We start from the raw sequence: 14,866 nt of genomic DNA on the forward strand, positions 1-14,866 counted from the left end.
TCCCTCCCTCCCTCTCTCTCTCTCTAACATCTCCCTCCCTCCCCCTCTTTCTCTCCCCCTCTTTCCATCCCTATCTCCCTCCAGCCTGTAACGTACTCTACCTGAACTCTGTGGAGACAGAGTCACTGACCGGGCCACAGGCTGTCTCCAAAGCGACCAGGTGCACTCTGACCCAGAGTCCTCGGCCCACAGCCACAGTGGTCCACTTCAAAGTGTCCACTCAGGGTATCACGCTGACCGACAGCCAGAGAAGGTGTGTACTACCTGGTTTCGGATTAGGCCTACACCTGCCTAACCTAGTCTGTTTACATCCAAAATCAAATAAACTTTTTTTGTCACATGCTTTGGAAACAACAGGTGTAAACTAACAGTGAAATGCTTACTAAGGGGTCCTTCCCAGCAATGCAGAGAAAAAATATATAAATAATAGAAAATTAGAAAAAGAATAACACAAGGAATAAATACAAAATGAGTAACGATAACTTTGCTATATATACGGGGTACCAGTACCGACGTAGATATGTACATACACTACATGACCAAAAGTATGTGGGCACCTGCTCCTCAAACATCTCATTCCAAAATCATGGGCATTAATATGGAGTTGATCCCCTCTTTGCTGCTATAACTCGACAATATCCGGTGAAATGGCAGAGCGTGAAATTCAAAAAGAAAAAATATGAACAATATTTAACTTTCATACATTCACAAGTGCAATACACCAAACTAAAGCTTAACTTTTTGTTAATCTAGCCATCGTGTCAGATTTAAAAAATGCTTTATGGCGAAAGCACACCAAGCGATTATGTTAGGTCAGCGCCTAGTCACAAAAAAAACATACAGCCATTTTCCAGCCAAAGAGAGGAGTCACAAAAAGCAGAAATAGAGATAATGAATCACTAACCTTTGATGATCTTCATCAATGGCATTCATAGGACTTCATGTTACACAATACATGTATGTTTTGTTCGATAAAGTTCATATTTATATCCAAAAATCTCAGTTAACATTGGCGCGTTATGTTCAGTAATGTTTTGACTCCAAAACCCCGGCGAATTTGCAGAGAGCCACGTCAATTTACAGAAATACTTATAAACTTTCATGAAATATACAAGTGTTATGCATTGGATTAAAGATGAACTTCTCCTTAATGCAACCGCTGTGTCAGATTTCAAAAAAGCGTCACGGCGAAAGCACACCATGCCATAATCTGAGTACAGCGCTCAGCCACCAAAACAAGCCATACAGATAGCCGCCATGTTGTGGAGTCAACAAAAGTCAGAAATAGCGTTATAAATATTCACTTACCTTTGATCTTCATCGGAATGCACTCCCAGGTATCCCAGTTCCACAATAAATGTTTGTTTTGTTCGATAAAGTTAATCTTTATGTCCAAATACCTCCTTTTTGTTCGCACGTTTAGCACACTAATCTAAATGCACAAGGCGCGGGCACTAAGTCCAGACGAAAAGTCAAAGTTCCATTACAGTTCGTAGAAACATGTTAAACTATGTATATAATCAATCTATAGGATGTTTTTATCATAAATCTTCAATAATATTCCAACCGGACAATTCCTTTGTCTTTAGAAAGGAAAGGGAACGGAGCTCGCGCTCACGGCCGCGCGCGATCAATAACTAAAGGCTTTCTGCTGAGCCACCTGCTTTGAGGTGTCTTATTCGCTCCCCTTTCACAATAGAAGCCTTAAACAACGTTCTAAAGACTGTTGACATCTAGTGGAAGCCTTGGGAAGTGCAATCTGACCCCATTTACACTGTATATTGGATAGGCAATCACTTGAAAAACTACAAACCTCAGATTTCTCACTTCCTGGTTGGAGTTTTCTCAGGTTTTCGCCTGCCATATGAGTTATGTTATACTCACAGACATCATTCAAACAGTTTTAGAAACGTCAGTGTTTTCTATCCAAATCTACTAATAATATGCATATCCTAGCTTCTGGGCCTGAGTTGCAGGCAGTTTACTCTGGGCACGCTTTTCATCCGAACATGAAAATACTGCCCCCTAGCCCAAAGAGGATAACAGCCTCCACTCTTCTGGGAAGGCTTTCCACTAGACATTGGAGCATTGCTGCAGGGGCTTGCTTCCATTCAGCCACTAGAGCATTAGTCTGGTCAAGCACCGATGTTTGGTAATTAGGCCTGGCTCACAGTCGGCGTTCCAATTCATCCCAAAGGTGTTCCTTGGGGTTGAGGTCAGGGCTCTGCAGGCCATTCAAGGTCTTCCACACCGAACTCGGCAAACAATTTCTGTATGGACCTCGCTTTGTGCATGGGGGCATTGTCATGCTGAAACAGGAAATGGCCTTCCCCAAACTGTTGCCACAAAGTTGTAAGCACAGAATCATCTAGAATGTCATTGTCTGCTGTAGCGTTCTCCCTTCACTAGAATTAAGGGTGCTAGACCGAACCATGAAAAACAGCCCCAGACCATTATTCCTCCTCGACCAAACTTTACAGTTAGCACTATGCTTTTGGGCAGGTAGCGTTCTCCTGGCATCTGCCAAACCCAGATTCGCCCGTTGGACTGCCAGATGGTGAAGCTTCATTCATCATTCCAGAGAACACGTGTCCACTGCTACAGAGTCCAATGGCGGAGTGCTTTACACCACTCCAGCCGACGCTTGAAATTGCACATGGTGATTTTAGGCTTGTGTGCGGCTGCTCGGCCATGGAAACCCATAACATGAAGCTCCCAACTAAAAGTTTATTGTGCTGACGTTGCTTCCAGAGGTAGTTTGGAACTCGGTAGTGAGTGTTGCAACCGAGGACGGGCGATTTTTACGTTCTGCACGCTTCAGCACTCTGCAATCCCGTTCTGTGAGCTTGTTGTTGCTCCTAGATGTTTCCACAGCACTTACAGTTGACTGGGGCAGCTCTAGCAGGGCAGAAATTTGACGAACTAACTTGTTGGAAAGGTGGCATCCTATGACGGTACCACATTGAAAGTCACTGAGCTCTTCAGTAAGGCCATTCTACTGCCAATGTTTGTCTATGGAGATTACATGGCTGTGTGCTCAATTTTATACACCTGTCAGCAATGGGTGTGGCTGAAATAGCCGAATCCACTAATTTGAAGGGGTGTCCACAGTAACAGCAGCTTATGTGATGAGTCAAGAGTTAGTGCAAAAAGGGTCAATGCAGATAGTAAGTGCCAGAATCGGTTTGTTGTGGTAAATAGACGGCTCCGAAAAATATAGATGAAAACTCTCTTGGTAAATAGCATCGTCTACAGCTTATCATGAGGTGTTCTAACTCAGGCGAGCAGAACCTCAAGACATCTTTAAGATTAGAGATTGCGCACCAGCTGTTTTTATCCTCTTTGGGTTTGGGGGCGGTATTTTGACGTCCGGATGAAAAGCTTGGCCAAAGTAAACTGCCTGCAACTCAGGCCCAGAAGCTAGGATATGCATATAATTGGTAGATTTGGATAGAAACACTGAAAAGTTTCTAAAACTGTTAAAATAATGTCTGTGAGTATAACAGAACTGAAATGGCAGGCAAAACCCCGAGGACAAACATCCCCCAAAAAAATTACCGGATGTTGGCCAGGTGGGACGCTACCGTCCCACGTATCCGTAAGAAGTTTTGAACAGAGACACACACACACCCTCCCTTGAGTTTCCCTGACGTTAGTTATTCAGATCATGCTGATAGGATAGTCTCGAGCCTGTAAAACGACCGCTATTCCATCCAACGCCATTCCAGGTCTTATGGCTATTGTATGTAGATAGATGTCTTGATTCCTGTGTTTCAAATCTTATCCAACTTTTTTAAAGGGTTATTTAAAGTGATTTTAAACATAGTATCAAAATACTTTTACATTATATTTTTCTGTCGCATGGAATTTCTTTGAGTATGCAGACTAACTTGTGTTTATCATTGCTGGCGCCTATTCTCATAACTAACCAAATTCTTTATTTATTTTTCATGGAACTTTACCTCTGTAAAGCTATCTTCTTGTTTAGGTATGCACACTATCATCCTCTGACTGTTTTTTTCCCCCCCCATCTCTTTTTACTCATCTTTCATCCTTTCCTATCTTTTCCTCTGCAGACTATTTTTCAGGAGACACTACCCCATCAACAGTGTGACCTTTAGCAGCGTGGAGCCTCAGGACCAGAGGTGGGCCCAACGTCAGGCAAACGTTAGAGTAACCTTTAGACAACACATTGAACGATAGGTTCTGACACTGGCTTTATGCCTATATGCAACCGCTGTTACATAGACCGTGTTTCTATGTGAAAACCACCGAATGAACAGTGAAAAATGTGTTGCGCAAATACAGACCTTAAGGGTCTTTAGCTATGTTGCGAAGTTGACCTTGTGTTTTGTCATTTCTAAACATTGCTTCATTTGGTAAACAGATATTGCATTGTAGTTTAGGGTTGGGGTCAATTCATCTCGTCAATGTTATTTCAAATCTAATTGATCCCAACCCTGCTGTGGCTAAATGTTGTAGGGTTGATAACTGTATTAACCCTGTATTGCACTATTATGACTGCTACAGCTTGAAGGGACTTATATTAATGTTTCTAAATACTGGTACAGTATAAACCTGTTTGTGCAATATGCAACTATAGTGTAATTTTTTCCGGTTAAGTACAACAGCTGTAACTGTATGACTGCTCTTCTTGGTGTATTTGAGAAGCTCTATCTGTCTCGTGCATCCATGTGATTATCTAAGCCTTGCCTTTATGTCCCTGTCTCTCTGCCTGTCTGTCTGCTTCAGGTGGACTAATTCTGATAAGTCAAGCAAGTAAGTGCTTGTGTGTCTCTCTCTGCTTGTCTGTGTGTGTGGATAGCATTGTGTGTGTGTGTGCATGGCAATTTATCAATCAGTATCCTCTTTAATAAAATATTTTATCAAATTGATTCTTACATTGAATGATCCTTAAAAGATCATTAAAGTGAATATAAGTCAAGTGATGCCCCACAGTTTCTTCTCATATCTGTGATTCTCATTAGAAGAACACAATGAGCGCACTGAAAAAGGAAGTCTGCTAACATCATAGATCTAAAAACAACAACCACAAAACCTGTTCTCTTTGATTCACCCGTCTGTTAATCTAGTCTCCTACTCCATCCTTTTTCTGGTCCCCTTCATCACCTCCGTTCATCCCCCCCTCTTTCTCTCTCATTCTCTCTCTCATCATCCCACTCTCCTGTAGGGTGTTTGGTTTTGTGGCCAGGCGGATGGGCAGCGCATCGGAGAACGTGTGTCACCTGTTTGCTGAGATGGACCCGGAGCAGCCAGCTGTGGCCATCGTCAACTTTATCAACAAGGTCATGCTGGGGCCCCAGCAGCAACGCAGATGAGCTAGGGCCCCCAGAGCAAGAGCCACAACAGGCGATAACAGTGTGTAAATTGGTGGGCGATAATGGTTGGATATGTGTTTCTGCAAATTTGTCGGTGTTTGTGTGTACAAGTTGGTGGGTATGGGTCTGCAAATTGGTGTGTGTTTGTGTGTGTTCATGTTTGAAGATAGCTGTCCACTGGTCCAGGAGAGGAACCGGATTGGACATGAATCATGTCCATCAAGACGGTACGTTAGAAATGTTAGAGAATATATTTTGAGGTGATAGAGTTAAGCTTTTCCTCTACAGTTAAGTGAGTCGAATAAACACCACCTCTACCGGGTGAGACTTCTATATTTTTTTGGGGGGGTCCATTCAGTTACTGTTTGCCATCACCTTTAATTTAATCATGTTGGTATGACTATGAAGTATGTGTAATTTTAAATAGGCAAGCCTTATAAAAAAGCCTGTACAATGTCAATGACTACCCAGTTTGCACACAAGCAGATTTGGAAGATCACTTTTTATTGGTCAGTATTATGTTACCAAATTTCTGTATAGTCAACCTCTGACGAGTTGGACAAAACAGCACAGAAGCTGGTTATAGTAAATGTACGTGTGTGAGTGTAATGTCAGAATGGAATTGCATTTTAGTTGAACTGGAATGGCAACATATCCTGGGTCGTGTTCATTATGTACTGAAACAAAGGATAACCTGGACTTAATCATTTTCAGTTACGAAACCTTTAACAGGTTTTCACTTGCGTGCCCTAATGAACATGACCATGGTCTTTATTATGTTTTTTTTTCTATCATGCCAGTACTGAGGTGGTTACATTGGGCTGGCATGCCAAAGAGAGGAAAAGCAAGTGATCCCATGGAGAGGAATATGAAGAGAGCTATTTGAAGAGTTGATTAAATGCTACATTGATACGATGAACTGTGATGTTTTTAAATTAAAGTTTCAATTTACATACCATATCCCAAATAATATTTTCCAAACCATAGAACTTTCCTACACTGTTTATGTATTTATTTAACAGTGGTGCGTTATGCACTTCAATGTAGCGATTAATAAATGTGAGCATAGCTCGCCGTGTCCAAAGTGATATGGGCCTTGCATTAAGAATCAGAAAATACTCTTATTTTCCCCCCTAAAATGTATTTTTCAAACATCTAAATATATTTAATACTGTATGTGAACTAAGTCAACCTGCTAGTGAACCGTAACTTAAGATGAGTCGTAGCTGAACATCCTTCAAAGGATGGGCTACAGCAAGATAAAAGAAAACCATGACAGAATAGATTGAACTAGAGATTATCATGGGCCAAATTTCTGGGGGAGTTTTATGATCCAATTTCCTGGACCTGCAATTTGCTTTGTATTAAACCAAACATACTGTATAGCCATATATAACGCTGAAGCCATAGACAACCAAGCACTCATATTTTGTTTTGTAAAGGAATACTTTGTTATTGAGGCTTGATTCCTGTATACTTTTTTTGTGCTGTTTTGTTAGAGTGTTTTACATGACAATCGTTGCAGTATTTAGATTCATGATTTATTGTTTGTATTTTTCATATGAAGTTTGATATATTTTCAGTCTCTGGTAAAGTTTATAACAAAGCAGTATAAGAAAAACATTGATATTTTTAACTGAAAATTTAGTAAATAAAGGGTTGGGGAAAAATGTGTTCTGTCTGCCTTAATCGCAATTACCTCACAAAAATGTTGTGATATTTCCAAGGGATTTTATTAGATCCACCAAAATACTAATAGGCCTTCAGAACCAATAAAAACATACTAGAGCTATGTTTAGTGGTGGTAAACCATTTACGGTGCCTACAGAAAGTATTCACGCCCCTGGACTTTATCCACATTTTATTACAGCCTGAATTTCAAATGGATTAAATAGAGATTTTGTGACACTGTCCTACACACAATACCCCATAATGTCAAAGTGGAATTGTTTTTAGATATGTTGATGAATTAATCAAAAACGTCTTGTCAATAAGTATTCACCCCTTTGTTTAGGAAAGCCTAAATAAATTCAAGAGTAGAGATTTGCTCAACAAGTCACACAATTTGTATTTTTTTATTTTACCAGGTAGGCCAGTTGAGAACAAGTTCTCATTTACAGCTGCGACCTGGCCAAAATAATGCAACGCAGTGCGACAAAAAACAAGTTACACATGGATAAACAAAAGGCTATTTACAGATGGGCTGTGTACAGCTGCAGCGATCGGTAAGCTGCTCAGATAGCTGATTCTTAAAGTTGCAAAGGAGGACACCTAGTGGATGGTGTATCAATACATCCAGTCCCTACAAAGATACAGGCGTCTTAACTCAATTATCAGAGAGGAAGGAAACCGCTCAGGGATTTCACCATGAGGCCAAATGTGATTTTAAAACATTTACAGAGTTTAATGGCTGTGATAGGAAAAAACTGAGGATGGATCAACAACATTGTATTTACTCCACAATACTAACCTAAATGACAGTGAAAAGAAGGAAGCCTGCACAGAATAAAAATATTCCAACACATGCATCCTGTTTGCAAAAAGGCACTAAAGTAAAACTGAAAAAAAAAAATGTGCCAAAGCAATGAACTTTGTCCTGAATGTTGGGGGTAAATCCAACACATAACTGAGTACCACTTTTCATATTTTCAAGCATGGTGGTGGCCACAATGTTATGGGTATGCTTGTCATCGGGAAGGAATAGAGCTAAGCACAGACAAGATCCTAGAGGAAAACCTGGTTGTCTGCTTTCCAACAGACACGGTTACAAATTCAAATTTCAGCAGGACAATAACTTAAAACATGACCAAATATACACTGGAATTGCTTACCCAGGTGACATTGAATGTTCCAGAGTGGCCTAGTTACAGTTTTGACTGTAATGGCTTATTTGACTGTAATGGCTTATTAGAATTTTTTTTTAAATTATAATGTGCAAATATTGTACAATCCAGACTTGCAAATTTCTTAGACTTACCCAGAAACTCACAGCTGTAATCGCTGCCAAAAATGATTCTAACGTATTGACTTGGGGTGTGAATACCTATGTAAAATAGATATTTCTGTACTTAAGTATTCTTAAAACATGTTTTTTTTTACTTTAATCATTATGGGGTATTGTGTGTTGATGGGTGAGGAAAACATATACATTTAATCCAGGCTGTAACACAAAATGTGGAATAAATCAAGGGGTATGAATACTTTCTGAAGGCACTATCTATTGCAGGGATCATCAACTAGATTCAGCTGCGGGCCTATTTTTTTCTTGAGGGGATGGACGGGGGCTGGAACATAATTACAAATAATTTGGAGACTGCAAATTTGACCACAAGAGCCCAAAAGATGTTTGACTAAAACATAATCATTTCAAACCTTGCTTACGTTTGTATACGATCACGTCTCTTTATTATGTGTGGGAATACTTTAGAAGATTTATTAAATTAAAATTAATTGGAGCAGATTGCCTGTTTTAGTCTTATGTCCAACAATGAAAATACAAATTCTTTAAAAAACTTGGGCGGGCCCTAGTACAGGAGACCCACCAACTGTTGTATTTTACCTTTTGACAGGAGACAAATCCACATCTGAGAGAACTACCAATAATTTCACTGTCCATAATATTTGTGTAACTAAGGATATTTTAAATCAAAATGACGAGGTCCTACCGAGATTTGAACTCGGATCGCTGGATTCAAAGTCCAGAGTGCTAACCATTACACCATAGGACCACTCATAGCATAAATAGCTAAAACCAGGGTTCTTATACAGTACATGCACGTGCTGTCTAACACCCTTTACAAGATGCTGTTAAGTAATGCAATGCGTCGGTAATGCAATTCAGTAGCAACTTTGACAACAGACATTTACAACGTGGAATTGCAAAAACATGCAAGCCGAAATTCTAGGCAAAAGAGACATTGCTAGCTACCAAACAAGCTAATTAATTAGCTAGCTTAGTTGAACAGCTAGCGTACTGCAAATATTAGAGCAGCATGGCAGCTAGATTTTCCCGAAGTGTTTTCTTACGTAGCTTGCTAACAAATAATAACACCGATAATAGGGATGTATTTGTCGTCTTCGCTTCTACGTTCAACAGCTAGCTGAGGGTGTTGATATTTGTCCTAACTTGCAAAAGTCACTAGCTAGCTAGCCAGCTAACGCTAGCATATTTGTGCTGGCTGTTGGCTAGTTGGCTAAATGTAACCAAAAAAGGCAATCCCACAAGCAGGTCCCGAAATGTAGAAGACGAATCTCGGTTTCTGCATGACATACTATATAGCAGGCAAAACGTTCTAATCGCAGTCCTTTTCGTTCTATTAGTTTAGCTAGCTAGCTAGCTCTGCTGTAAGTGTGGTTTTGCTGCATGTACACGATGGCATTGCTTAGCCCTGGCTATAATATTGCATCTTAAATTGTAAATAGTCTGTAGAGGGGGCTAGAGAGTTACGGGCCGCCAGGATTAGGCAGTATTTATGGATTTGTTAAAGCTGGGAATTGTGAATAAAAAGACTTGTTGGCCCTTGTGAACATTCCCAACAAAGACTTGTTAATTGCATCCTTTCCCATTGACAGAAAAGTATGTTCTGACTGGAAAAGCCCATAAATGTGTATGTGCATTAATGCTTTGTGTGTGTGTGTGTGTGTGTGTGTGTGTGTGTGTGTGTGTGTGAGAGAGAGAGAGAGTTGGGGGAGGGTTCTGGCCAGTGATAAGTCATCATCAAGACATAAAATACTTAACAATTCATGTGACTGACTTATGTGAACTCGTGACAACTTTCCAGGATAAAGTCCCTCGGCTCACACTAACATTCATCTTGTATCAGCTACAGGTGTAATTTACCTGCTATCTATGTTCGACATAGAATACGATACAGGACTCAAACGTACTCCAACAACTACAAGAAATCAACCCCCGAAGAGTAGGAGGAAATGGCATCAATACTGAGATTTGAAAGCACGTCTGACTAAACAAACCTGAAGTAGCTTAATATTAGGCATTTCTCCTCCCTTCATAGGCCATTACAGAGGATTGTGACTAGAATTTTTTTTTTATGACTTCCAAACATTCTCTCCAAGAAAATGATTTATCCTGTACTGTGTGCTGTGACATCTTAAGGGATCCTGACCTCCTGTCGTGTAGCCATAGCTTCTGTAAAGCCAGTCTCAATGAATTCTGGACAGTCCCATTTCTAGAAGATCCTCAACAGGACAACCTCCTTGTAATCTGATTTTAAAGAAACTGTGGTTTTCTCACTAGAGGAGTCAGAGAGCTTCAGCAGGTCTAAGGTGCTCTGTATTCTACACAGACAAAAACTCAAACTGTACTGTCCGAATGATAAACAGCCTGTGAGTTGTCAAACAACAACAAAAAAACATGCAAACCACAAGTTCTGTCCCATAGATGAAGCTGCACAGGATTATAAGGTATAAGCAAAGCCCACTCTTATAAGACATACCAGTAATAAATCTATGACTATGACCTAATTTTGCTGAAACTTATACATTTTACAGCAGTATAAATATCAAAAGTAATAAAAGCAGGAATAGAGAGACTTTCCTCAAATTTAAGTGTCATGTTTCATTCATTTTACATTTTAGTCATTTAGCAGACACTCTTATCCAGAGCATCTTACAGTAGTGAATACATACATTTCTAATTTTTTTTCCCCCCGTACTGGTCCCCCATGGGAAACAAACCCACAACCCTGGCGTTGCAAACACCATGCTCTACCAACTGAGCCACACGGGACCACCGTCATTCCATGGAGGAACTCAAGACTACATTGAAGGAGCCCTTAAACTGACGTCACACGAAATAATCTGGAGGCAGTTTCAGTTACTTGCAACAAAGTTCTGAGTTGCTCTGTATGTCACCCCCAAAAAATTGCCTGCATCTCAGTTGCATTGCATAGTATGAGATAGAAATCAATAATTTTTCACGCAACTGACTATGCAATGTCCAATCAGTGAGCAGAGGAAAGTTGTCTGCTAAACACCTTTGTATACAGTCGTGTGAAAAAAATAAGTATTTCTTCCTTACGATGTTGCCTTCTTTCGATACTTTAACAGATTGTTTTTCTAACTGACAATAAATAACAGTTGCATAAACATGTTTGTGCAGACAAATCTCAGATGCATCTCATTGTGTCAAATACATTGTACAACCTGAGTGTGAAAAGAGCTTAAAAGCTCGATGTACTCTAATTTTGCATACTGGGCCGTACTCTAGGTGATGGCCTGTATTTATTTACAAAATGATGTACAGAATGCTGAAACCTTTTAGTTGACCTCTTGGTGTTTATTCAACATCTTCTACCCCCAAGCTATAAGACTCCTGAACATCTAATCAAATGGCTACTCAGACTATTTGCATTGTTAGACAGGCACTGAATAAATCAAATAAAAATGTGTCAAATGCGCTGAATACAACAGGTAAATGCTTACAAGCCCTTAAACAACGAGGTGTGAAGGAAAAAATACATAAAAAAATAAATACCAATTTAAAAAAATAAATTAAAAAGTAACTAATAATTAAAGAGCAGCAGTAAAATAACAATAGCGGGGCTATATACAGGGGGTACCGGTACAGAGTCAATGTGCAGGGGCACCGGTTAGTCGAGGTAATTTAGGTAGTATGTATATGTAGGTAGAGTTATTGAAGTGACTATGCATAGATAATAAACAGAGAGTAGCAGCAGCGTAAAAAGGGGGGGGACAATGCAAATAGTCTGGGTAGCCATTTGATTAGAAGTTCAGGAGTCTTATGGCTTGGGGTTAGAAGCTGTATAGAAGCCTCTTGGACCTTGACTTGGCGCTCTGGTACCTTATGCTGTGCAGTAGCAGAGAGAACAGTCTATGACTAGGGTGGCTGGATTCTTTGACAATTTTTAAGGCCTTCCTCTGACACCGCCTGGTATAGAGATCCTGGATGACAGAAAGGTTGGCCCCAGTGACGTACTGGGCTGTACACACTTCCCTCTGTAGTGCCTTACGGTCGGAGGCCGAGCAGTTGCAATACCAGGAGGTGATGCAACCAGTCAGGATGCTCTCGATGGTGGAGCTATAGAAACTTTTGAGAATCTGAGGACCCATGCCAAATATTTCAAATCAAATCAAATTTTATTGGTCACATACACATGGTTAGCAGATGTTATTGCGATTGTAGCAATGCTTATGCTTCTAGTTCCGACAGTGCAGTAATATCTAACAAGGAATCTAACAAATTCACAACGACTACCTTATACACACAAATGTGAAGGGAGGAATAAGAATATGTACATATAAATATATGGATGAGCGACGACCGTGCGGCATAGGCAAGATGCAGTAGATGGTATAGAATACAGTAAAAATACAAATGAGATGAGTAATGTAGGATATGTAGACATTATTAAAGTGCCGTTAATTTAATTGACTAGTGATACCTTTACTAAATCCATTTATTACATTTATTAAAGTGGCCAGAGATTTGAGTCTGTATGTTGGCAGCAGCCACTCAATGTTAGTGATGGCTGTTTAACAGTCTGATGGCCTTGAGATAGAAGCTGTTTTTCAGTCTCTTGGTCCCAGCTTTGATGCACCTGTACTGACCTCACCTTCTGGATGATAGCCGGGTGAACATGCAGTGGCTCGGGTGGTTGTTGTCCTTGATGATCTTTTTGGCCTTCCTGTGACATCGGGTGCTGTGGGTGTCCTAGAGGGCAGGTAGTTTGCCCCCGGTGATGCATTGTGCAGACCGCACTACCCTCTGGAGAGCCTTGCGGTTGTGGGCGGAGCAGTTGCCATACCAGGCGGTGATATAGCCCGACTGGATGCTCTCGATTGTGCATCTGTAAAAGTTTAAGTGTTTTAGGTGACAAGCCAAATTTCTTCAGCTTCCTGAGGTTGAAGAGGCGCTATTGCGCCGCCTTCACCACGCTGTCTGTGTGGGTGGACCATTTTAGTTTGTCCGTGATGTGTACGCTGAGGAACTTAAAACTTTCCACCTTCTCTAGTACTATACCGTCAATGGGGATAGGGGGGTGCTTCCTCTGCTGTTTCCTGAAGTCCATGATCATCTCCTTTGTTTTGTTGACGTTGCGTGAGAGGTTGTTTTCCTGACACCACACTCCGAGGGCCCTCACCACCTCCATGTTGGCCGTCTCGTCATTGTTGGTAATCAAGACTACCACTGTTGTGTCGTCTGCAAACTTGATGATTGAGTTGGAGGTGTGCATGGACACGCAGTCATGGGTGAACAGGGAGTACAGGAAAGGGCTGAGAATGCACCCTTGTGGGACCCCCCAGTGTTGAGGATCAGCTGGGTGGTGATGATGTTTCCTACCCTCACCACCTGGGGGCAACCCGTCAAAGTCCAGGACCCAGTTGCACAGGGCGGGGTCGAGACCCAGGGTCTCAAGCTTAATGACGAGTTTGGAGGGTACTATGGTGTTAAATGCTGAGCTGTAATCAATAAACAGCATTCTTACATAGGTATTCCTCTTGTCCAGATGGTATAGGGTAGTGTGCAGTGTGATGGGGATTGTGTCATCTGTGGACCTATTGGGGTGGTAAGCAAATTGGAGTGAGTCTATGGTATCAAGTAGGGTGGAGGTGATGTGAGTGAGTGCTACGGGGTGATAGTCATTTAGCTCAGTTACCTTAGCTTTCTTGGGAACAGGAACAATGGTGGCCATCTTGAAGCATGCGGGCACAGCAGACTGAGATGGAGATTGATTGATTGAATGAATATGTCCGTAAACACACCAGCCTGCTGGTCTGCGCATACTCTGAGGACGCGGCTAGGGATGCCGTCTAGGCTGGCAGCCTTGCGAGGGTAAACACGTTTAAATGTTTTACTCACATTGGCCACGGTGAAGGAGAGCCCACAGGCTTTGGTAGCGGGTCGTGTCAGTGGCACTGTATTGTCCTCAAAGCGAGCAAAGAAGTTGTTTAATTTGTCTGGGAGCATGACGTCGATGTCCGCGACGGGGCTGGTTTTCTATTTGCAATCCGTGATTGACTGTAGACCCTGCCACATATGTCTTGTGTTTGAGTCATTGAATTGCGACTCTACTTTGTCTCTATACTGATGCTTTGCTTGTTTGATTGCCTTGTGGAGGGAATAGCTACACTGTTTGTATTCGGTCATGTTTCCAGTCGCCTTGCCATGATTAAATGCGGTGGTTCGCGCTTTCAGTTTTGCACGAATGCTGCCATCAATCCACGGTTTCTGGTTAGGGAAGGTTTTAATAGTCACAGTGGGTATAATATCACCGATGCACTTGCTAATAAACTTGCTCACTGAGTCAGCGTATATGTCAATGTTGTTGTCTGAGGGTACCCGGAACATATCCCAGTCCACGTGATCGAAGCAATCTTGAAGCGTGGAATGCGATTGGTCAGACCAGCGTTGGATAGACCTGAGCATGGGTGTTTCCTGTTTGAGTTTCTGTCTATAGGCTGGGAACAACAAGATGGAGTCATGGTCAGATTTGCTGAATGGAGGGCGGGGAGGACTTTGTATGCATCGCAGAAATTAGAGTAGC

The 14,866-nt window shown here is 41.3% G+C and overlaps 1 protein-coding gene and 1 non-coding gene across 7 annotated transcripts in view; one reads left to right on the top strand and one right to left on the bottom strand.

Moving 5' to 3' along the window:
- Positions 1-7,009, top strand: part of LOC115208312 (tensin-2) — a 78,452-nt gene extending 71,443 nt beyond the window's left edge. For 2 of the 6 annotated variants that reach the window (XM_029776252.1, XM_029776256.1), the window contains 4 exons: positions 85-253; positions 4,077-4,145; positions 4,753-4,779; positions 5,192-7,009. In XM_029776252.1, the coding sequence (XP_029632112.1) occupies positions 85-253; positions 4,077-4,145; positions 4,753-4,779; positions 5,192-5,339 (413 nt within the window). In that variant the 3' untranslated portion in view covers positions 5,340-7,009. The remainder of the gene's footprint in view (positions 1-84; positions 254-4,076; positions 4,146-4,752; positions 4,780-5,191) is intronic. The other 4 variants (XR_003881144.1, XR_003881143.1, XM_029776254.1 and 1 more) reach the window with 4 other exon arrangements.
- Positions 7,010-8,995: 1,986 nt separating this feature from the next.
- On the bottom strand, positions 8,996-9,067 carry trnaq-uug (transfer RNA glutamine (anticodon UUG)). Its single transcript has one exon. It is a non-coding gene; the product is annotated as a tRNA-Gln (tRNA).
- Between the last annotated feature and the right edge of the window lie 5,799 nt (positions 9,068-14,866).

This window comes from Salmo trutta, chromosome 14, assembly GCF_901001165.1.
Source record: "Salmo trutta chromosome 14, fSalTru1.1, whole genome shotgun sequence".
Classification (NCBI taxonomy): Eukaryota; Metazoa; Chordata; class Actinopteri; order Salmoniformes; family Salmonidae; genus Salmo; species Salmo trutta.